The following is a 24095-nucleotide window of genomic DNA, read 5'->3' as shown; positions in this document are numbered from 1 at the left end:
CCGAGTGGGGAAAACTTCTCGATTGGAGACTTGAAAAATCCAAGTCATTGAGTCGGGTCGGCTATATGAATCTTAGAACGCCATTGTGCTCGATCCTGTGTCATGTCCTCCGTTAGATCCAAGTACTCTAAGTCTTTTCTTAGAGTCTCTTCCAAAGTTTTCCTAGGTCTTCCTCTACCCCTTCGGCCCTGAACCTCTGTCCCGTAGTCGCATCTTCTAACCGGAGCGTCAGTAGGCCTTCTTTGCACATGTCCAAACCACCGTAACCAATTTTCTCTCAGTTTTCCTTCAATTTCGGCTACTCCTACTTTACCTCGGATATCCTCATTCCTAATCTTATCCTTTCTCGTGTGCCCACACATCCAACGAAGCATCCTCATCTCCGCTACACCCATTTTGTGTACGTGTTGGTGCTTCACCGCCCAACATTCTGTGCCATACAGCATCGCCGGCCTTATTGCCGTCCTATAAAATTTTCCCTTAAGCTTCAGTGGCATACGACGATCACAAAACACACCGGATTCACTCTTCCACTTCATCCATCCAGCTTGTATTCTATGGTTGAGATCTCCATCTAATTCTCCGTTCTTTTGCAAGATAGATCCTAGGTAGCGAAAACGATCGCTCTTTGGTATTTCCTGATCTCCGATCCTCACCCCTAACTCATTTTGGCCTCCATTTGTGTTTAACTGGACAAATTGATTTCTTCCTTTCGAAAGGGTGTTTGCAAGGCCAAGAAGGGGAAAGCATTGATAGAAGGTACATCACTACATCAAAGGTACAAATATATGAAGGAAAAAGACTAATAATTACAGTTTTTTGATTGCTCAAGCAGAATACATGTCAAATGGAGTCACTTGGTTGGCGTCAATCGGCTTAACATGTTTCTTTCCTTCGAAAATGAACCCTGAAGCGAACAGCAGGATTCGAGATGGCTATTGTGGTCATCATCGCCTACTGCTGTTCATTCTGTCTGTTCCTTATTACATGATGCTGTTTTAAGTCTCTCTAACTGTTTCCGTATATAAGCCTGTTTTAACTTCTCCCGACGAGCAGCTGCTTGCTCTTCCCTACGCAGTTTGAGCTTAGACGCCATCTCTCTTGCTTGATTTGCTTCTTCGTGTACTTCCCTGAAGAAAAGGAACACAAGACCAGAAATCATGAGATGTCTGTTGCCAGGAGCATAGAGATTTCAATCAAGCAATACATATCTGTGGCCAGGACGATGAAGGACTAGATTCAATCAATAAGTAACACCCCATGTAAATGGAGAAACTATACGAAAGAAGAGAATAAGAGAAACCTTAATCCAATCCAAACTATTTTTTCATTTATTGATGAAATAGATTCCTAGTTTTTGTGTCGAAAGCGTAGTTCTAAAACTACACTCTTTTATTCTTTTTATACTTTATTCAGCTCATTTCCGGCACTCAAGACATTGTACAGGACTTATGAAATCAGATGAAATTTAACAGAATAGATCGGCAGTCCCATATAGAGCAAATGAAAATTAAAAAACAGGAATGCACATCAAGAACGGTTCAAAGAGCTTAAGCAACTCATTCATAGCAGTTAGATTCGAGTTCTACTACCAACCCCCAGCCCAAATATGAGTCTCAGCTCAACTACTTCACCTTTGACGCTTAGAAGAGGAACAGCGGCAACACCAAATTACTGTGGCTAAACGTTAAGTATCCAGAGTTATATAGAATATGGTAACACTGAAAAAATAACAGTATAACACTAACAAAGGTTCACTCAAGCGACGAATGCTTTTTCATTATTCGATTATGTTTAGTTAACTCTAACTAAACTGTCTGTACGGCATATATACTTATAACTTAACACAGAAATAATTTGAAAATTTTACCTCACAAAACGCTTGTGAATATCATTGTCCACTGTCGCATCCGCTCGCCCAAGCCCCAAAGGTTTCGTGCTAAACAGCGTAGAAGCGTTGATCTCGCCATCTTGATTCTCCGGAGATACTACTGCAGGTGAATCACGGTGCTGAGTCTGCTGCGGTTCGTCCTGCTCAACTCTCTTGCCGAAAAAATCCACACAATACTTCTCTTTATCTTCTTCATCTGATAGCTCTCCCCTTGCTAGCTTATCGTACAATGCAGCCTTCCTTTCCAACGCTGCATAGCTCGCCGATCCATCATGAACTGCTTTCAGCTCAAGCTTGTCCCTGAATTTAAACCAGCAAAAAAACATAATTGGGTTTGATTTTAGCAGAAACCCAAATTAAAGCCTAGAGGTAATTGAACAGAAGTTGAAATGTCCAAAACAGAGAGCTCAAAAATCTCATCTTCTCACTAAAAAGAACCCAAAAACCCTAAATTTGTAATCAGATAACAACAGGAACCCTAAATTACCAAAAGAAACCCTAAATCTTAAATTACACTAACCCAACAAAACAGCTGATAATTAAGTAAATTGTAATTCAACCCAGAAAAAAAATTGGGAAAAAGGAAAGAAAAAGACGTACTTGTGGGCCCGGGCGTCGACGCCGGAGTTCTTGGCGGAGAAACCGTCGTGTGCGGTGATTCTCTTCTTGGCGCGATGGAACTCGATGTCGGAGCCGGCGAGTTCTTTAGACTTCTTGGATTCTTCTTGGGATTGATACAGTTGGGCCTTGAGCTCCATGATTGAGGAAGCTCCGACGCCGGCGATGGCGCGGTGCTTCTTCGGCATAATTGAAGACTCCGTCAGCCATCCGAGGGATTCCACCACCATCCTTCTCTTCTTTGGCTCCTCGTCCTCCGCCGCCATTTTTCCGTAGGATTGAAATTGTTGGTTGGTAACTGGAGATTTCTGGTTTCTTCTTCCTCTGTTCGAATTTAGGGAGTATATTCACTTGAGATTTTAAGGGATTTTAATTCTTTTAATGAATTTAGGGCTATTCAATCAGGATTTTAAGTAATTCTCTCAAATTTTAGGTGTATTCAATTAGAATTTTAAAATAGTTTATTAAAATCCTTAGAAATTCAGGTGTATTCAATTAAGATTTTAAAGAAGTTTATAACATTCAAGGTGTATTCAACTAGAAATTGATTTTAAAGAATTTGAGAAAGTTGAGGAATTAGAGGGAATTTGAGAGATTTCGTAGTGTATTTTAAGTATCCACAAATCTCATCTCTTCCTATGAGATTTTGAGGGAATTAAATCAAAATTTTATATGGAATCTCTACAAATCAATTAAACTCCATAAAAATTCATGAATTTATAAATCCATTAAAATCTCTCACATTCTCAATTAAATACACCCCTTAATTTCATCGGATTCGCGGAATTTCGCTTCTTCAGTCGGGTGGGTGGTAAATTGGTAATGGACTCCACCGCCACATTGTGGCCCGGCCCATTCGGGCCCATTCTTGTAATTTACCACTATTTTCTTTCTTTCTTTTTTACAGAACTATTTGCTGCAATTTACCAAACTAGATGTTTATCTCTGGTGTGTGGCTGTATTATTCATTGCCGGTTCCAAGCCCGAATAAAAGAAGAGGGGGAGGCGTCAAGCAGTCAATAGCCGGCAATCCGTTCTCACGTCGAATCCCTGTGAACCTAGTTTACAAAATAAAACCGATTCCAAAAATTTCGAAAACTTTGTACAATCTGAATATTCCGCAATTAGAAACAAAGTTTGATTCGAAATTTTTGGATTGGTATTGAAACCCTGTATTTTGATCCGATTAGTCCGAAAATCACCCCTGTTAGACATATGTAGCTCAATAAAGTGACTGCCTTGATCTTTTAGGACATACAACTCAACTGAGGTACATTGAAGCAAAGGAGCCTTCTTACTCCATTTATAACTGGACTGAAACGATGGAAGCAACGAAGTGTCAAACATCCACTTACGTGCAATAAAAGAGACATAAAATTGAAGTCACATTTATTCATCGAGGCTTCAACGTAGAGGGACAGACGAAACAAGGTACCAAACTTCATGGATGACGGATTCAGTGGCGCTTCTTCCCTGTTGCTACTTCCCAAGCCTGTAATATGTGGTTCACGATTTCCTCTACTCCTTTCCCGTGCTTCACCTGCACATACACGGTTCACAAGCATGTAAATCATGAACATAAAAATTCAATATCGTTCCTATAACAACAAATCATTTGAGAACCACCTTCCTGGCACAACGAAACATTGACAGGGATAATAGTGTCGAGGATATGTAGTAATCACAGATGATGTGATTTCCAAAACTGAGCAAACACAGGTTTTTGATTTCATGTGAACAAGCAAATTAGTGCATTTGTGCATCTCCAAGTTTTAAAAGCACAAATATCAAGCTCACACCATGTTTATAAACGCTAGTGAACCAAATGGATGGTACGACCAACCAACCTGAGCAAAGACAAATGGCCCTCCATCTCGCATTCGTAGTGCATCACGCTCCATCACTGCCAAATCAGCTCCAACTGCTGGTGCAAGGTCAGTCTTGTTTATCACCTGCAATCCAATGTTATTAAGTCATTCACACATCAATCCCTTATTATTTAATCAAAATATAGTCAACACAATTGATAGTAGATACTAGACAGAAATGGTATTCGGAACAACAGCAAAAAACGCATACCAGGAGGTCAGCTTGAGTGATGCCGGGGCCACCTTTTCGTGGAATTTTATCACCTCCAGATACATCGATTATGTAAATGATATAGTCAGCCAGCTCCCTGCTGAAGTTCGCGGCTAAATTATCTGCATCCACACAAATTAAATTGCATAGCGTTTCAGAAAATAAGTAGAAAACCTCAATTAGCCACTAGTCATCATTCACATACAAAATTCCTCCATTTCTGGAAACTTTACAATAAGCATTTCCATCCGAACTAAATTTTTGAAACATTTTCCGCTGATCAAGCTGAATTTTCTCAAATTAACACCAAACTCCAGATGGCTCCATAAAGTCATTTAATTTCACGCTTATTAGAACAATCTACCACCAGTCATTTGCAATAATCAAACTGAAACGATCAAGTCATTTGCAATAGTCTTCTACAACTGCTTTTGGAAAATACCTCCGCCAGATTCACAAAGCAGTATGTCGGTCTTGTACAAGTTTGAAAGCTCCTCAAGAGGGCCAAGGTTAATACTGATGTCTTCGCGAATTGCAGCATGTGGGCAGCCCCCAGTTTCCACAGCACGTATTCTTTCTTCCGGAAGTGCTCCATTCTTCACCAAGAACTCACCATCCTCTTTTGTGAATATATCATTTGTCACCTGCAATTGTTACGCTTATTATCTTTACCCTTTCCTCAATCGACTTGAAGCACCGGCGTTAAAGGTCTTCACAGACACTAACAACTACTATGCGAAACTGCAATACAGTTTTGTGAAAAGGTAAAGACACAAAAGCTTAAATATTCGAAACTGTTCCTACTTACAGCAGCAAGACTGTACTTGTCACGCAAAAGTTTACACAGAGCCAACATCAGAGCAGTTTTCCTGCATGACATGAAGCAGAATTTCATCAACTCTCATTGAACCGGACGATTTGCTCTAGCAAATTAGTATTCACAAGAATCACAACTAAGAATTTATAAATTTATAAATTGCCATGCTGCAAAATGAGGATAATTTGATATTGCTGGTGGGTGCTACACTGTCCAAGCAACTAAACAATTTCCAGGGAGAATCTGGGGAAACCAATACAAACCCACCTTGCTGAATTGATGAAAACTGCACAAAACATACGAGTCTAAAAAAAAAGAAGAGATTAGACAATCCCTCCTAACCGAGAGTGATTTCTGCACTCCCTTCACTATATCGCTTGATTTTCCTTTGATTTATTCAATCGGGAGTGCAAAAGGTGAAAAAGAAGTGCGGAAATCACAACCATAGACTCAAAAATCCAGAAGCAGAATTAGAATAAAAATAAAGTGTTAATCTTTAGATCAATTCTAGTCTATTAAGCTAATGATGCAGTTGATAAATTTGAAATTGTTTTCAATATTTCAAAACATTAAAAATAAATAAATTAAAGGCAAAAATTACCCAGCTTACCCGGTACCAACAGGTCCACCAATGCCAATGGTGAAAGCCCTTTCATTGAAATTCCTGGAGAGGAGAGGTGGAGCTCTTCTGCTGAAGTACCCGGGGGAGTATATGGGTTCGTGTGAGTGTGGTGCCAGCCCATCGTGGCTATGGTACACCTTCCCATCTGGGCCCACAAATGAATTTGGTGTTGCTGAACTCAAATGGCTATGACCATGATCATGATCATGATGGTGGTGATGGTCATGGTGGTGGTCAGCCATTGATCACTAGAGTATGTGGAGTTCTACAGTGGGTCAAAAGGGAGAAGGCAGAAGAATGGGGAAATCTGGGTTGGTTTGGGTGGGCGCACACGGTACAGGATAAACTAGAAATTTAATTTACCAAAACACCCTTAGTTAATATTCAAAATTGCTAAACATAAATTGCATTTAGCCACTTATTACTACGGTCTAGTGATATTCCTCCTTATATGTAAGTAAGAGGTCTTAAATTCGACTTTCGTCAAAGGAAAATTTGAATCACATTATGAGGCTAAGCCTACCCTTTCTTCTTTAGTTTAAATAATATTGTTTCTTTAAAAAAAAAATTACATTTTACCACCTTAACTTTTAAGTCACATAAGGAACTTAGTCAATTTGTCTCTGAAAGAGCAATATTTTCCTTTGTAGTATTGGTGGTTGTATAACTACGAACACCCTTAGTTAATGTTTAAATTTTTGTAACCCGATGATCATATTAAAAATAAAATTACATTAGTGTGAACGTAACCCAACTTTAAATGAACTGTAATACGTTCTTGTGTTCTTATTGTGTCGTTTTGATGGTCAAATATCCAACTTTACACACGATGATACATCAACAGTGTACAGCAATTGAGACACTCCTCAGAATTTCCTTCTTATTGGTGTTCATAAATATGTATACAAATTAATATGTATATGACATTCTGAGTGCCCTCTCCATCATCGACTTTTTAATGCATGCACTCCATCACTGTCCTGTTAAAAATCACCCACAGTTGCACAAAGTGCATGCATAAAAAAAAGAAAAAAAATTAAACAAATGAGCACTCACAAACAAAAGCAGAATAGATAAACAAAACCTATATATGTTGTAGTTCAGTCAAACAAGTTCTTGAGTGCATTGACTTTGCCACATGGCTGCTGATCTGGCAACAAGTCCCTTTGAATTTGCTGCTGCCTCTGAGCAGTTTCTTCATCTTGTTGCCTGATTGTGATCGGCTGTTCAAGATTGCTAATCACTCCTTGCTTTTGTATGTAATCTCTTTTGTCTTGGAAGAGATAACAGGCAGCAATGAAGGAGACCTCAGCTGTGAAAAGAATAGTCCAAAGTCCTGAGCTTCTCTGTGTTCTCTTATGGTAGGCTTCTAATCCAGTGTAGATGTTGATTATCCCAAACAATGATATCATTGTCCCAAGCATCCAATGTGCCAAGTACCAAAAACTCCATTCTTTCTTTCCCCTATAAGAAACAAAAACTCTCATTCAAATCTAATACTAATTAACGACGGATCAATATTCTAACAGTTCGGTGCGTGGCTTTAAAAAATTTGACAAAAGCAACTTTTTAGAGTTATAAATCATTACACTGTTGGCTCCTCCTTCTGTTTAGAAAACAAAGGTTAACTTGACTGTTAGACTGAAGGAAGGGCCGGCCAATGGTGTAAAAATTCACAACTTTAGGGTTATTTTTGTCTATTTATAATAGATGTGGACCGAACTTTCCCTTACTTAACTGTTACCTGTGTGGCCTGAAAAATCCTATTAGGGTTTGTATCCATATGGAACCATAAAGTGCAAGACCTAATCTCTGGTGGTGGTTGTTGAATGAGTTCTCAAAGTTTCTTAGGGACATCACAGCTCCAGCTGTGGCAACAAGCACTGACAGCATCTGTGTATACATCGAAGTTCAATCAGAAGCCACCATATACAATAACAGTTGTATTTAACATGCCTAAATTATTACGTCGACGGAGCAATTATGCCAGTATATGGAGTACGTAGCAGACAGTGATGATCTGCAATCTACTTTTATATACAAAAATAGGAATGATTATGGTGAGTTTAGTTTGCAAAGTTAATCAAAATAAGTATACAAAGATTGATTAGTGTAGGATCTTACTGAGTTGGAGGAGACAAATTCATGAGTTTAAGCAGAAAGAGAGAAACTTGCTATGTATTCTTGCTGTTCAAGTAATCATATAGGACGACAAATATGGTTGCAGTATTTTTTCAACCTTAAAGTAATTAAAAAGGTGGTGCAGATAGGTTTATAAACAAAAAAGAAACAGTGGACAGCATGATTAAAGTTAAAGTGGCTTATCATGATTACTGAGAAGAAAGATCAAAACTTGAAAGATTACTGATGTTTAAAGATCAAAACTTGAAAGATTACTGATGTGTTTAACTCAATGATCATAATTAATCCAGTTAATGAAATGGTAATTGGATAATCAGTGTTCTTAGTTCTAATTAGATAATTTTCGGAAAACAGCTCGAAATGGAAGAAAGAAAGATGAGAAGAAATTAAGAAGAGCTTGCCTGCAAAATAACATGGAGGTAGAAGAGAACTTTGGCTCTTGTTGTCCCACGTTCCTCTCTAACAGACATTCTAATTACAAGTATTCCAAGAGGCATCAAAAACCCAATTGAAAACCATGCGAGGAGGCCGTGAACTGTAACGTTAGACGTCATTCGTGGACTCAGCTGCAAACACAACAATCCGAGAAGGGGAATAAGAAGAAATTCATCCGAAAAGCCGGAAGAAAAAAAAAAAGCAAAACCGATTTAAAAACACTATACCTTGTGAATGTTTTCTTTTATGTTATTGTGACTGCTGTGTTGGTTGACATCTTCATGAAATGAGCAGCCAACTAATGGAAGAAGAAGAAGAAGATAATATGTAGTTATAGCAAAAGACGCTAGTTTGAGAGAAGTTTGCATTCTTCAATATCTGACTGAATTACAAGGCCAAGGGAAAAGAAGAATCAAAGCCTTCACCCTCTCCCTCCCTCCCTCTCTCTCTCTCTCTCTCTCTCTCTCTCTCTCTCTCTCTCTACAGATTTCAGATTTTCATCATTTTGTGTAGACACTTTTAGGATGTGTTGTATATAGTTAATCTGATTTGGATGGGTTTTGGGATAATTTGGAGAAGGAAAAGTTGAATATATGTGTAACTTTTCAAGGCTGGTTTTGCTTTAGACAATGTGGTGATCCATAAGTGAGTAGAAAAAGGAAAATTTTAGTAAACTAGAAGTTTTATATATGAAAAACACTTTGGAGAGTTTAATTGGAAAAGGAAAACCTCTGAGCAAATCACTTGTCATGTTCTAATTTATTCTTAATTTTGAAATTGCATTAGTGCTTTTTCTCCATTGAAAAGTATTTTATTAAGGTACAAAGCTCCAAATTTTTTTCTGAAATGTAATGTTATCATGGATCCATGGACATGAAAACCCTAAAAAAAAATTGATTTTTTTTATTCAAAATGATTACTGAGATTCACATAACTTCTCACTTTGGCCATTAAGATTGAAAATCGATAGAAATGGTCCCTGAGTTTGCCTACCGTCAATCATTTTAATAATTCTGTGGAAAACCTCCATAAAATTGAGGGTATTTTTGTTCAATCAATCCCTCTTCTTGCTTTTCCATTTACCATTTGTGTAGCTTATTGGATTTGTAGCCTGGGGCGATTCATGGACGGTAGTTGGTGTGAGAGAGAAGATATGGATAAAAAATTGGAAACAAAAGAAGGGGAATGATATGAGTGTTAGGTGGGTAGTATCAAAAACTTTAACCAAAGTTGAAAGTGGAGGTTGAAATTGCCGTGATTTTTGGTCTTTATACACAAATGAGTGACGCCAAATCACAAAAAAGGTGTTAAGAAAACCAAACTTTAGATATGACAATCTAGCTAACTCATATTTAGCTTTCTAGCTTGCTCTTTAGCTTCACGTGTATGTTTGTATAGTGCATCTTTCATTCTTATTGCGGTTTATTTGAATTTTAAACAGGACAAAGACTTGTATATATCTATTTTTCTTAAGCGAGTCTCTCACAATTGTTATATTAAATGAGCGAAATATGAGATTAAATTTAAGACATCGACTCGTGTTATGAAACAGGCGTAGGCAAGTTTTTTCTCAAATTTTTGCAGTTTCTTTTGATTGAGACAGTCGTTGAAAAGCAAAAGTGATTCTGAGAGTAAACACAAAATTTCATTAATTGGTATTGTTTGTTTGTCTTTTACAGAAAAAAAACATCTTTTTGATAAATATGTGTAAATCTGCTTTTGTTTTCTACTGTTTTGAACCTATGATTTAGAATTTTTTTTTTTTTTTATTTCGTTTACCAAACTTAACTATGGTGTCAACTTTTATAAAAAGTTGCTTTTAAAAACTTAAGCAACCCAAAACATTACTCCCAAAAGTGATTATATTCCCTCGGTAATCACTTCCAGACGGGCTCAAAGTCATGGTTAAAATGTAAGAGCGGCTAGTACTTAAGATATCACATAATTCTGATCGAAGTTGGAATATCTGGTATGGTTTAGCAAGGGTTTTAATAAAGAACATTACTAAACCATAACTTAAGAAACCTTAAAACCACCGTGTTTCGACAGGCATCCACCCCAGCAGTAACATCGAGCGACAAACAACCGGTGAGACAGCAAAATAATCGATATCGAGAACATAACAAAAACAATCGATATCAAATTTTGAAGCAAATAGCCGAAAAACAGCAACCGAATTACATAAACAAGTTGGGCCTTGACGCCTTGTACGTAGTCTTCAACTTCCTGGATGGTGGTCTAACCTTCCTGAACACCAACGGGAACTTGATCTTGGAGTTGTGGAATTGCTTGGTGCTTTCCCTCTTGCAAAGCTTAGCGGGGATGGTGGCGGTCTTGATGATCTGGATACAAGGAAACCTGACCCTGTGGCGAGATGCCATCTCGATGTACATCTGCTCCACCGCACCATTTAGCGTGGTGTCGCGGTATTCCTTGTACATGTTGTGGTAGCCCGTCCTGCTTTGATACCGCAACCAGATACCGTAGTTCTTGATGGTTGTCGGGTTCTTCTCAAAGATCTGCAACCGAATTCCACACATATAGATAAATACCATCTCTCACAACAGCAAGAATGACCTCAAATCTAGCATCTGGAACGTCAAGTCAATGATTACGAAACCCTAAAACCTCAACGGATCTGCATTCCTAAATACGAGTCTCTACATATTCATAAACTGCGAAAACAAACCTCATTGATGGCAAGAACTTGGCCATTGCTCTTCTTCACCTTCTTCAGCTTCCTCAGAAAATACCTAATCCAAACAAAATCAACATTCAGAAATGAACCAAAATTCAAGCAGGGAGATACGGGATCAGATAATCCGACCTCAGGGGAAGGTTTTATACCAGAACTTGGACTTGGCGCGAACCTCGTTGGTGGCCCACAGCTTCATTCTGTAAATCTTCGGCTGCTCATCGGTCTCGGTGGGGAGCTTCCTCCCGACGACCTGGTACTGGTGGAACTGTAACACGAAAACGACGCCGTTAGTTGCAGCTCAAAACCCTAAAACCCCCATTTCTGTCAAGAGGGGGAGATCGGAGAAGAAGATACGCAGGCTTACCTTGAAAACGCCCATGTCGGAGAATCAGAGAAGACGCGGCTGAGATCTCTGAGGCCTCTCTGTCTCTCTGTCTCTCTCTGGGGTGAGATGCGCAGGGCAGGGTTTTTGTTTTGTTTATATACGAGGACGAAACCCTACTTCCATTGACTGGATAAATTATGGGCTTTTTTCAAAGGCTAAAAGTTGGGCTTTGCACAAGTAAGGCCCGTTTAAAAAAACCCAAAATATGCACAAAAGTGTGATTAAAACCAATTTTGTGATGCCACAAATAGGACTGATGAAAACAGAAGTTGAAGTGTAACGGTCAAACTATCACGTGATGTTACTAACAGGCAGTTTGATGCTTGCACTAAATAATTTCTGGACGGATGGATTGCCATTTGCATACCTAACGAGTAACGAATATCAATTCGCATCGACGAGTCCATGTTTTTACGGACTTTCGTTTAGAATTCATGGCATTGGCAATCTGGATTTGTCACAAGAAAATCGAATGAAACGGATCAGAGCAGATTATTACATATAAACATTGCTTCCCTGCTACTTTATATGTATGTACTTTGAGTAAATGCAATGCTAGCAAATTCTGAGATACAATTACAAACACCCAATATTCTCCGTCAAGTACATGTACAAGCAAGATAAGCCAACGTAATGATAATCAGCAATAGCCATCCCCTACAGCTCCTTCGAATGAATGCTAGGTGTACTAACACGGGATCAGATGATCGTTCACAGTCCTTAATTAAACCTCATCAGGTTTTCGCTTCCCTTTGTTACGCTCAGAATAACAGCAATCACAGCAAGAATCGACTGAAAAATGTAAAAACATAATTCAAATGAAAGCACAGCCAAAAGACCGAACCCAAAAAAAACACAAGGGTGCAACTTCTATTTCTATTTTCTAAATGAACTCAAGTATCGCAGGAATGAACAACGTGTAAATAGCATTACCCCAGTGACGAAGAACACTCGGTGTACACAAAGCATAACATGCATACCATGTTTATAACAATCTGACCACGTCTTAGTATTAGAATATGGTGGCTTGAAACAATAAATAAATCCGCGGAATGGTATGTAGACTTAAAACAGGCAGTGTGGACCATTACTGCGAATAGCTTGCAAAGATCCAGGTGAATTACAGACTAAGACACGCCTAACCAGGGACAACAACCCTCCATCCATAACACAGACGAGGTTAACCAAGATTGCAGGTCTTGCTATAAGACTAAAAAACAAGCAATTAAAGTAACAACCAGAGCCATCGCTTGTCAAGTTCCCTTTATGTGCATGGTTAACATATAAAACTGGATATATCTAGTGCCCATGTGCTGTTGGTTGCAAATTTTACAAACATCCAAGCTATCACCGTTTCATGAATCCTAAAACTGTTATTATGTGGAAGTAAAACAACGAGGAGAATTACTTAGACATGTACATTTTATGATACGAAACATAAGGAAGAAACACTTACAGCTATCGTGCATGCTACATATCCGGGCTTTTCTCTGTAGTCCACCTGCACACAAAGTAAGATGAAAGTTCCAACATACCAGGGGATGCCTCCAAGAAAGAACCCTGTTATAAACCTTCAGAAAAAGTCAAAACGTAATCTGTCAGTATTCAGTAACAGCCAGCCAGAAGAATGCTGAAGGAACAATTCTTGTAAGTCCAAAATTTAAAATTTCATAACAAAGCATCAAAAAGACTTTTTCTTGTCATGATCCTATGATGAACTCCGGAACTAGTAGAACTCCCTAAATTTAAAACTTCATAACTTGTCCAACAAATTATCATCCCATTATAAACCGCTTCCTGTAAGAACATATCGCATCCAACCATGTAAACTACTTAAGGACCAGAAGCTAGCACCAAATTCACAATGGTATTCGCCGAAACATGGTTAAACTATTTCATCCTTATACGGTGATTAGTACAGCACAGGTGATGTTCAACCCTCAAAACAAACTTATTTTGTATTGGTTTCGATCCCGATAGCTTCCCATCCTAATTCTTGACTACAAATCTGCCATAACCAATATGTTTTGTGGGAAATTTATGAGTTCTTCTGAAGATCTCAATGCCTTGAAACACAAAAACAAAGGAACCCAACAAATAAAAACTTGGAGTAAAGATTGAAAGCGAATGAATAAACTTACAATAACCAGCCTATGCCGATGCCGCAGCAAGGAAGGCGGCGTTCGCTAACAGGTCTTCCCTCCACAACAGCGTAACCTTCAAACCACAAAACCCCAATTTAATAAAAATAACAACAAATTAATAAGAAGATAAAAATTCATACCAGTGACCGTTTGGTATCCATGTTGGTGGTGGTGGTGGTGATGGGGAGGCAAGGGAGGACGGCCGGAGTAACCAGGAGGTGGGACGGGCTGAGGAAAACCGACGACCGGCTCAGGTGGAGGCTGCGGAGGCGGAGGGTAGTAGTTGGCGACGCCTTGGAAAGTGCCGTAGTACTGCTGCTGGCTCTGGCCCTGCTGGTCGCCGGAGAGAGTTCTGGTCTTGGAGTTGTCGCTCATTGTTTCGATCCCCAATTGAGAATTTGGGGAGGATGGAGGGTTTCAATCACCAGTGGGCGGTGGTCTCAATTTCTTGATTGGCTCAGCTGGCAGCTTCGGCAGGCTGGCGGGATCGTAATTTTGATGGACTTCGTGCCCATTTTTATTTCATATTTTGGGCTTCTCTCTTTTGGGCCTCTCAAAGCCCATGATACCAGAGTCTTGGTCTGGCTTGGGGGCCCTAGTATATTTCAAGGAAGTAGGTCATGATGAGATACTCAACGATCTATGTGACATGGTCCTTATACTCCTCCTATGGGTTAGACTAGTTAGTTGGAATTGTCCATTGTGTCCGAATTTGAGTCTTTATTATCGTAAATTATAATTTGGCATATCTAAGTGGAACGAATTTAAAAACCGCATCATAAATAATTGTGAGTTTTACATTATCCACATCATTATTTATCAAACAAATTGGCAATTTTTTAATGTTTTGTAGCCAAAATGATCACTGATGTTAGTATAACTCCTTACTTTGGTCTCTGAGATTTGAAATCGATATAGATGATCCCTAAGTTTGTTCACCATCAATCATTTTGGTCATTCCGTGAAAAATCTCTATTAAAACATGACAAAAATAACAAAAATACCCTTAATTTTATAAACAACGGGCCAAAATGATTTGACAACAAATTGAGGGTATTTTTATTATTTCCTCATTATTTAACATAGATTTTCACAGGGATAGCCAAAATGATTGATGATAGACAAACTTAATGACCAGTCAAGGGCGGAGCTACCATGGGTCTAGGGGCGGATGCCCCCACTGAGATTTTTCTGATTCAGCTCAAATTGATATGGTTCTGCAACAGCAAAACCCCCACTAAGATTTTTCTAGTTCTGTTCAAACCGATCTGGTTGTTGAGTTTTAAGTGTTTGTTTGTATATACCTTTTCAGATAAACAACAACACAAAAATACAAGATATATAGAGCAAGGTGTGATCAACACACTGATCACCCTTGAATCACTCCTACATGGCAACTCCATAAAACAAGGAGCAGAAATAAGGTAAGGCAAAAAGCTTCTAACCACCCTAGAAGTATGGGAATAAAGATACAAGATCTAACTAGAAGTACAGTGACAACTACACCCTAATCATCAACCTAACAAACAACTCCGGATACCCACTCTTGACTTTTATTATACGATACGGGATGACTTATGCTGCACTGCGTATATTGATGCTGCATATGGAATACCTACTCTTGACTTTCAATACTGGTTCTGCAGCAGTAGAGCTGGGTAAAAAAAATTCAAAAAAAAGTAAACGAAACAACGTTGTTTCGTATGTGTTTGAAAAAAAAGAAGTATGTATAGTGGGGGACCGCTTGTCCCCACGGTCCACCCCTATTCCATCCCCATTTCATTTTTATTTGCCTTTGCCAATCAGAGAGCAGTGTGATGCTGCTCTGCCCCCAAATTCCCAACAGCTTGAAATGGAACGGAACATGCAGCCAATGCAGTGCAGCCACGCTAGTAGCCAACCACTCCAGCCAGCCACTCTTTAGCCGACATATATATATTTAGGTAAATTTGTTAATTCCTAAATCTATAATCCCTAACCCTAATTAATTATTTAAGACAAATTTTTGTTTAATTGGTATAGAAATATAGAACACTAGTAGAAAAAACACTTTGCGCGACGAAAACTTGCGCGACGCAGCCAAATTCGTCGCGCAAAGTATGTTTGCGTGACGTCAAACACAAAGCGTCGCGCAAACGGACTTTGCGCGACGGAAGTTTGCGCGACGAAGACCGACGTCACACAAAGGTGTTTTGCGCGACTTAACTGAACCTACGTCGCGCAAACTTGTTTTGCGCGACCAAGACCGACGTCGCGCAACTTGCCGTCACGCAAAGGCCGTTTGTGCGACGTTTTGTGCGTCCCGCAAGATTTTGGCGCCAAATATAGATTGCTTTACCGTTTTTTCATTGACTTTGCGCGACGCAAGGCCACCTACGTCAAGCAAACCAGCTTAGCGTGACGGAGGTTGACCTACGTCACGCAAAGCTGTTTTGCGTGACGTAGGTGGCGTCGCGCAAAGTCAACGACCTTTTCTTACTTCATTTAATCAGTTACCTCCCTCCCCCATCTCTCTTCAAAACATTCTCCATTCTTGGCGTATGAGATCTTGAAGCATATAAAAACATGTTTGACAGTTTGATCGTTGAAATTAATTCGTACAATGCGTTTCCCATCAAAACAATTGATTTACTAACACTTAGAGTTTAATTATATTTTCATTAAGTATAACTTCATATTTTGTGGTATCCGCTTGTGTAAATACTTTAAATTGACGATCGAATATGTTCATTGTATTCATAAAGGGTCAAGGAGTGTATCTGTAAAAATTCATCAAAATCGGAGTTAAATGTACCGCTAAATCGTGATTTTTCGTTTATAACCGTCGAAATATTTTGTCATGTTACTTGATCTCTGCATGTTCGTTTTTTGCCATTCTTGGCGTATGAGATCTTGAAGCATATAAAAACATGTTTGACGGTTGGATCGTTGAAATTAATTTCGTACAATGCGTTTCCTATCAAAACAATTGGTTTACTAACACTTAAAGTTTAATTATATTTTCATTAAGTATAACTTAATATTTTGTGGTATCCACTTGTGTAAATACTTTAAATTGACGATCGAATATGTTCATTGTATTCATAAAGGGTCAAGGAATGTATCTGTAAAAAATCATCAAAATCGGAGTTAAATGTACCGTTAAATCGTGATTTTTCGTTTATAACCGTCGAAATATTTTGTCTTGTTGCTTGATCTCTGCATGTTCATTTTTTGCCATTCTTGGCGTATGAGATCTTGAAGCATATAAAAACATGTTTGACGGTTGGATCGTTGAAATTAATTTCGTACAATGCGTTTCCCATCAAAATAATTAATTTACTAACACATAGAGTTTAATTATATTTTCATTAAGTATAACTTAATATTTTGTGGTATCCGCTTCTGTAAACACTTTAAATTGACGATCGAATATGTTCATTGTATTCATATAGGGTCAATGAGTGTATCTGTAAAAAATCATCAAAATCGGAGTTAAAAGTACCGTTAAATCGTGATTTTTCGTTTATAACCGTCGAAATATTTTGTCTTGTTGCTTGATCTCTGCATGTTCGTTTTTTGCCATTCTTGGCGTATGAGATCTTGAAGCATATAAAAACATGTTTGACGGTTGGATCGTTGAAATTAATTTCGTACAATGCGTTTCCCATCAAAACAATTGATTTACTAACACATAGAGTTTAATTATATTTTCATTAAGTATAACTTCATATTTTGTGGTATCCGCTTGTGTAAATACTTTAAATTGACGATCGAATATGTTCATTGTATTCATAAAGGGTCAAGGAGTGTATCTGTAAAAATTCATCAAAATCGGAGTTAAATGTACCGCTAAATCGTGATTTTTCGTTTATAACCGTCGAAATATTTTGTCATGTTACTTGATCTCTGCATGTTCGTTTTTTGCCATTCTTGGCGTATGAGATCTTGAAGCATATAAAAACATGTTTGACGGTTGGATCGTTGAAATTAATTTCGTACAATGCGTTTCCCATCAAAACAATTGATTTACTACACTTAGAGTTTAATTATATTTTCATTAAGTATAACTTCATATTTTGTGGTATCCGCTTGTGTAAATACTTTAAATTGACGATCGAATATGTTCATTGTATTCATAAAGGGTCAAGGAGTGTATCTGTAAAAATTCATCAAAATCGGAGTTAAATGTACCGCTAAATCGTGATTTTTCGTTTATAACCGTCGAAATATTTTGTCTTGTTGCTTGATCTCTGCATGTTCGTTTTTTGCCATTCTTGGCGTATGAGATCTTGAAGCATATAAAAACATGTTTGACGGTTGGATCGTTGAAATTAATTTCGTACAATGCGTTTCCTATCAAAACAATTGGTTTACTAACACTTAAAGTTTAATTATATTTTCATTAAGTATAACTTAATATTTTGTGGTATCCACTTGTGTAAATACTTTAAATTGACGATCGAATATGTTCATTGTATTCATAAAGGGTCAAGGAATGTATCTGTAAAAAATCATCAAAATCGGAGTTAAATGTACCGTTAAATCGTGATTTTTCGTTTATAACCGTCGAAATATTTTGTCCCCGTTACTTGATATTTGCATGTTCGTTTGTTGCCATTTTTGGCATACGCGATCTCGAATCATATACAAACAAGTTTGACGGTTGGATCGTTCAAAATATTTTCGTACAGTGCGTTTCCTTTCAAGTTCAGTGGTATATATATTTACTATGTAGATTTTAATTTATTTATTTTGTAGTTATAACACTTAAGAGATTGAATGATATATATGTTAAAAAATTATTATGGATTTTTGTTAGAAAAATATATTATTGTGGGGTTTAAGTAAAAAAAAGAATTGAACTTGAATGGAGTAAAATCACATTTTCAGTAAAATTTTTAATAATTTTTTAAAAATAAAAATAACTTGCGTGACGCTTTAATGTAATCGTCGCGCAAAACCACTTTGCGCGACGTCAAATTGTATACCTACGTCACGCAAACTTGATAATTTTGGCGGTGAATAATGAAAAATAGGTGAATAATGAAAATTTTTGGCGCTGAACTCGTTGACCTATTTCTTCCCTTTCGCTCTTTCTTTCCCGTATCTCCCCTACCCTTTCGCATAATCCTTCATCTTTCCCCTTTCCCGTATCTCCCTCTCGCTATATCTTTCCCTCATCTACTCTTCCCCTTTCGCATTATCTTCATCTTTCCCCGCATAATCCTTCATCCCAATTAGTTGCAGCAAAAGAAAATTTCTTAATTGTGGATCCGCAAATGCTTCATCTTTCCCCTTTCCCCTTTCCCGTATCTCCCTCTCGCTCTATCTTTCCCTCTCGCCCTCTCGCTCTATCTTCCCCGTCACTCTATCTCCCCTTTCCATAATCCTCATCTACTCTTCCCGTAGTCCTCATCTCCTCTATCTCTCATTTTCGCCTTGATCCCCAAATCTTGAACCCAGTACCGCAGCCACACGAATCTCGAAGCCGACGTGAATCAAGTCTCAAATTCAAGGTAAGGGTTTCTGATGCAAATGTTGGTCTGGTTACTGAATTTAGCTGATGCAAATCTCGAAGGCTTGACTGATTAATTTATGATTATGAGATGGGTTTTGTTTAGTCTCCAATAACTCTCAATATCTCTGATTTTATGAGATGGGTTTTACTGATTAATTTATGCAAATGTTGGTTTGGTTGAAATAGCAATTGAGTCTCCAACATTCGAAGGCTTGACGTTCTTGTGTGGTGTTTTTCTCCCTCTGTGTGCAGACGGTTCCTGCTTGTCAAAATCTCCAAGGCTTGACGGTTCCTGCAGACGGTTCCGGCTTGACGTTCTTTGCTGCTCCGTATAAATTAGCTTGAGGGTGAGCCTATCACTGTCCCTCACCTAATTGTAAACAGCAGTTTCTCAGCAGCCTCACCTACTTGTGGGGTTTCCTTCTTTGAATGGTTTTAATATGGTATTCCTGACGTTGCTGTTATGTAATTGCCTTTTCTTTTCAAAATTTCCCTTAATATGATATATGTAAGAAAAGGAGGGCGAGGGTTTTGGTTTACAGTGAGGGATGAATGGGCACTATTCAGCTTTGAATTTACAGAAATGCCAAAAATTTAACTCTTGATATGTTTCGTGTGTTAAGGAACTAGTACATCAAACTGTAGAGCCAATAGGTAACTTACTATTGGGCTTTGCTTCTCATTAGACTTGGTCTCCAGTCTCAGCCAGAATATTCTCCAGTGAAGACTCAATTTTCAATACAACTCCAGTGGATGCCTTTACCAAACCAAAAATGAATAAACGTAAAATGAACCAATAGAAATACAATTCCATTATGATTTCTTGAAAAATGTGTAGAGTACCTTTTAAATTGTTGCTCGTCCTCAGGTCTTTGAGAAGTCTCTGCTATGCACTTTAACCCTTGATGAGGTACATATGTTCTTATAATTGATTTTTCTTTCTGTCTTTGTATCTAAACATGTGACAATATTTTTTAATATCTTTGTTCATTGAGCTTCTTTTCTTTAGTACCTAGATTTGTACCTCATCCGCGTAGATGGCTTAAGAAGAAGAATATCATGCGCTGTTGAAAGAGAGCATGGCTTGGAGTATTCATTAATCAGGGAAACCTTTCAGGTTTGTTTTTATTTTTCACTTATATAAAAACGTAATTCATTTTTGCGGCGAAGTTACAAGGAAAACTAGTTGGGATTAAACTTACCACAATTACTAAATTGCAATTAAATTGTATGTGTCTCTTGGTCTTCTAAATTAAGTGAGGTTTGGTCAGGGGTGGGTGGGGTGGGATTACAGGTGTTACATTGTTGTTTGCATATTCACTAGCTTGTTATTTTGTATATAAGCGTAACTCAGCTAAGTTTATTACGAAAGTTGCTTGACAAGTGCTAAATTGCTGATCGGGCATATGTCAAGTTTTGTTTAAACTGCTGAAATGGCATGCTGTTAAATGGAAGAATGAATAGAGAGTACTAGTGTATTTGGATATGTTTTCGGTGATTACTGCCTAGTTGGTTGTTAACATAATTTTGTTATTCTTCTGCCTGGAATCAGGTGGAAGGTTGCGTTATATGTTTGTTAAAATCATTGTGTCTCCTGCTGTCATCTCCGGGATGACTAGAGCACATGTAGTGAGCAGTCTTGCAATTTTTTCACACATGGTTTATTTGTTCAGTTTTCTTGCCTTTTTCTTCTAGTTTCAAATGCAAGAAAGGATTAGTTTCTAATGTTATATTTTTATGGTTCAAAAAGTGTAGATGTCGCGGTTGATCACTCGTCGTAGGAGTGTGACCAATGCGCCTCCCGCATTATCACCATCTACTGCTCCGGCCGTGAGTGCTCCATTGATTGGGGAGCCTACACCTTTCATTGAGGCTACTGCTACGACATCCCAGGTGCCATTATCATCGACGTCATCAGTGTCCGTTCAGTTTCTCAATGCACGGCGGCCTCACCGGCGCCGCCGTGATTCAGAGTCTTCTATTCACAGTTCCTCGTCATCCAGAGTCGAGGATGGGGGCTCCCCTCCAGGTAGTTTTTTTTTTCTAATTCTCATTATGTTGTATTTTTTTTTCATTTTAAAATTATTATTTTTATGATTGTGAAAATCTGCTGGATTGTGAAAATCTGTTACGGGTTGTGAATTACTGTTATTTTACTTTTTTAAGGTTTTGGGAAATGATATATTGTTAGGGGAGGTTTTGCAGAATTTTTTGTAGAAATTTAAGCTTAGGGTTTTCACCATAGTTTTTTTGGGCAGCTAAAAAAAACACCAGGGGGCCTAATCGAATGCTGAAGGCGGCACAAATGGTACGTCTGTCCGCCTCCTTGATCAAGATTGCATATGACTCGCGACATCGTGGAGCGGCTACCTCACAGCAACATAGTATCGTCGTTACTAGCTGTGGTTATGTTATTAAAAATTGTTGTCCTATGCAATGGAAATCTTGGGCAGAAATTCCCGAGGAGACGAAGATACTGGTGCGAGACAAGTTGTCGGTTAGTATATTAATTTTTAGCCTTTTGTCATTTTTTTTTTCAATTATGTTTACAAATATTATAAGCCAAAGTGTACTATCTTAATATTATTAAATTTCTTACTATTATTTTGTTGTTTTTCATATTTGTAGGTCAATTTTGATTTTAAGGACATATCCCCCGAGGTCATCACCTACTTAGATGAGACCTTTGCAAACCGGTACAAAAATTGGAAGAGCGATCTTCATGCGCATTTTAAGATATGGGGTGATGTGGAGACTGCTCGCCTACAGGGTTGCCCATCCGAGTTGGCGGACCGGCGAGAGGATTGGGAGTGGCTTTGCAACCATTTTACGGACCCAAAATTTGTGGTATGTACATAATATTTTAATAATAATTCATTAATGTTTTAGTTATTTTTTTAAGCATTTTAAAATAATTGCTTTTAAATCGTCACACTAACATCTATATTATGTGTTTCACAGAAGAAATCTATTGCTGGCAAGATTGCTCGGGAGTCAAAGACACTTCTCCACCATTCCGGTTCGAAACCCTTTTCGTATAGGCTTGAGGCACGACGTGAGGTAAAAGTATATTACTTTTGAAATTTTATACAATTTATTTTTTATTATTGATTAATAAAATTTTCTTAATGTTTTTTTTTTCTTCAGGAGGGTTCTAAGTTCCCAGAGATCGACGTGTTCAATGACGTTTACGTTCAACCTGGCGATGAGACCAGTGAGCAGCTTTATGTAAGTATATGTAATTGTTATTATTCTTATATTTATGAATCGTTCAAATAATATTTATATTTTGTTATTAAACATTATATGTTTTTTCTTTATTATTACAGGCTTCTATGGTGGAAAAGCGTGATGTTGTTCTCCAAGAAGCAACATCGCAACTTCCCCCGGATACCCCGATTGAGGACGTCACTGTATCCGATGATGCAGGTTTTGAGATCATGACTGAGGTCCTGAATCAGAAGTTCGGTCGTCGTCATGGCAAAGTTGTTCGGGGCATGGGGAAGGCGCGTGTTCGTGAAACGGGTGCCTCCTCTTCCAGATCGACCACAGGAGAGGTCAATGCTCTGAAGGAGGAAGTGACAACCTTAAAAGGTCAGCTTGTAGCCCAGAATGAGCAGATGAAGGTTCAGAACGAGCAGTTGAGGGCCGAGAACGAGCAGATGAAGGCTCAGGTTAGGACCCATGACGACAAGATGAATATGATTCTACAGGCCTTAGCGATATCCGGTCTTCAAATCCAGATGCCATCACCTGATCTTGTTCCACCTTCGACTTCCCAGCCATTTCATCCAACTGATACCTAGTAGTTTGATGTATCAAACCTAGAAGACTACTTATTGTAGTTTTTTCTTTTTTTGTTCGGACATGTTGTATGTATATTTTTATGTAGTTTATAATTAAATACTTTTTATTGGTTTATTATTTATTTTTTAGAATTGAATTACAGTATTTATTAAAAATTATATCAAAACTTTTTTTGTCCCAAAAAAAAAAAAGTTTGCGTGACGAAGAAGTTGCATAGGTCACGCAAAGTGCCTTTGCGTGACGCAAAATCCTACGTCATGCAATTTTTTTGTCCAAAAAACAGTTTGCGTGACGACGAAGAAGTTTCCTACGTCGCGCAAATATCTTTGCGTGACGCATATACGTCGCGCAAAGTAGCTTTGAGCGACGCAGGCAACTTCTTCGTCGTCACGCAAAGTAGCTTTGCGTGACGTAGATGTACGTCACGCAAAGCTACTTTGCGCGACGTAGGTAAGTGCGTCACGCAAAGTGGCTTTGCGCGACGCATGCAACTTCTTCGTCACGCAAACCCTGCTTTCACAGGCTTGGCGCGACGTGTGGTGCGTGACGAAGGTTCGTCGTGCAAAAACTTGCGTGACGTTTTTATGACTTTGCGCGACGAAGGACCTACGTCACGCAAAGTGTTTTTTTTACTAGTGGAATCATATGGTAATGCACTAATATGATTATTGGTTATTGATTACTGATATGAATTCTATGATTATTGATGAATGAAATTATGAATTCTATGAATATGGGTATACATTTATTCATATGATTAGTTGAATTAAATGTTTATTTGTTGAATAATTTGTATGCTTATTGGTATTGGTTAATTGAATTGTTGGTTGGATTAGTTATTAGGCATATTAGTATAGTGTTTAGTAAATTCTTAGTAAATTCTTGAGCTTTTTAATTATGACTTTGTTGTTTGAGGATGCCCCCATTCACACAAATCTTTGACTTCGTTCATGTGAC

General features: G+C 38.2%; 4 protein-coding genes and 1 long non-coding RNA gene across 16 annotated transcripts; 1 reads left to right on the top strand and 4 right to left on the bottom strand.

Annotated features, from left to right (window-relative positions):
• Window positions 1-723: 723 nt before the first annotated feature.
• LOC103427884 (uncharacterized) lies at window positions 724-9030 on the bottom strand. The gene is made up of 7 exons (XM_070821946.1): window positions 8832-9030; window positions 8571-8735; window positions 7772-7920; window positions 7134-7491; window positions 2492-2856; window positions 1871-2191; window positions 724-1130 (listed from the first exon to the last, which is right to left on the bottom strand). Exons 1-7 carry the CDS (start codon window positions 8970-8972, stop codon window positions 965-967), a joined length of 1665 nt encoding a protein of 554 aa, XP_070678047.1. The 5' UTR covers window positions 8973-9030; the 3' UTR covers window positions 724-964.
• On the bottom strand, window positions 3728-6370 carry LOC103434991 (urease accessory protein G). Its single transcript, XM_008373376.4, has 6 exons — window positions 6016-6370; window positions 5397-5457; window positions 5031-5232; window positions 4589-4710; window positions 4357-4461; window positions 3728-4049 (listed from the first exon to the last, which is right to left on the bottom strand). The coding sequence occupies exons 1-6, from the start codon at window positions 6267-6269 to the stop codon at window positions 3966-3968; spliced, it is 828 nt and encodes a 275-aa protein (XP_008371598.1). The 5' UTR covers window positions 6270-6370; the 3' UTR covers window positions 3728-3965.
• Window positions 9031-10590: 1560 nt separating the features above from the next.
• Window positions 10591-14461, bottom strand: LOC103434990 (large ribosomal subunit protein eL20y). Of its 3 annotated transcripts, XM_008373375.4 has the most exons (6): window positions 13972-14370; window positions 13829-13904; window positions 13144-13258; window positions 11452-11567; window positions 11294-11357; window positions 10591-11123 (listed from the first exon to the last, which is right to left on the bottom strand). In XM_008373375.4, the coding sequence occupies exons 1-6, from the start codon at window positions 14204-14206 to the stop codon at window positions 10782-10784; spliced, it is 948 nt and encodes a 315-aa protein (XP_008371597.1). In that variant the 5' UTR covers window positions 14207-14370; the 3' UTR covers window positions 10591-10781. The 3 variants fall into 3 exon arrangements, with proteins under 3 accessions (XP_008371597.1, XP_008371596.1, XP_028958917.1); XM_008373374.4 differs by lacking the exons at window positions 13144-13258; window positions 13829-13904; window positions 13972-14370 and adding an exon at window positions 11667-11865; XM_029103084.2 differs by lacking the exons at window positions 10591-11123; window positions 11294-11357; window positions 11452-11567 and adding an exon at window positions 12156-12479 and having other exon boundaries at window positions 13972-14461.
• Window positions 14462-18871: 4410 nt separating this feature from the next.
• On the top strand, window positions 18872-23252 carry LOC114825177 (uncharacterized). Of its 10 annotated transcripts, XM_070821435.1 has the most exons (11): window positions 18919-19329; window positions 19584-19678; window positions 20018-20114; window positions 20200-20241; window positions 20341-20448; window positions 21087-21360; window positions 21590-21828; window positions 21960-22178; window positions 22293-22391; window positions 22479-22559; window positions 22661-23252. In XM_070821435.1, the coding sequence occupies exons 6-11, from the start codon at window positions 21087-21089 to the stop codon at window positions 23135-23137; spliced, it is 1389 nt and encodes a 462-aa protein (XP_070677536.1). In that variant the 5' UTR covers window positions 18919-19329; window positions 19584-19678; window positions 20018-20114; window positions 20200-20241; window positions 20341-20448; the 3' UTR covers window positions 23138-23252. The 10 variants fall into 10 exon arrangements, with proteins under 10 accessions (XP_070677533.1, XP_070677534.1, XP_070677536.1 ...); XM_070821432.1 differs by lacking the exon at window positions 20018-20114 and having other exon boundaries at window positions 18872-19329; XM_070821433.1 differs by lacking the exon at window positions 20018-20114 and having other exon boundaries at window positions 18917-19329; window positions 21082-21360.
• Window positions 19881-20264, bottom strand: LOC139195795 (uncharacterized). Its single transcript, XR_011580823.1, has 2 exons — window positions 20175-20264; window positions 19881-20088 (listed from the first exon to the last, which is right to left on the bottom strand). It is a non-coding gene; the product is annotated as an uncharacterized lncRNA (long non-coding RNA).
• Window positions 23253-24095: the final 843 nt, after the last annotated feature.

Source organism: Malus domestica, chromosome 05, assembly GCF_042453785.1.
Source record: "Malus domestica chromosome 05, GDT2T_hap1".
Lineage (NCBI taxonomy): Eukaryota > Viridiplantae > Streptophyta > Magnoliopsida > Rosales > Rosaceae > Malus > Malus domestica.
The sequence above is the reverse complement of the archived record's forward strand: the minus strand, read 5'-3'. Positions and strand labels throughout refer to the sequence as shown.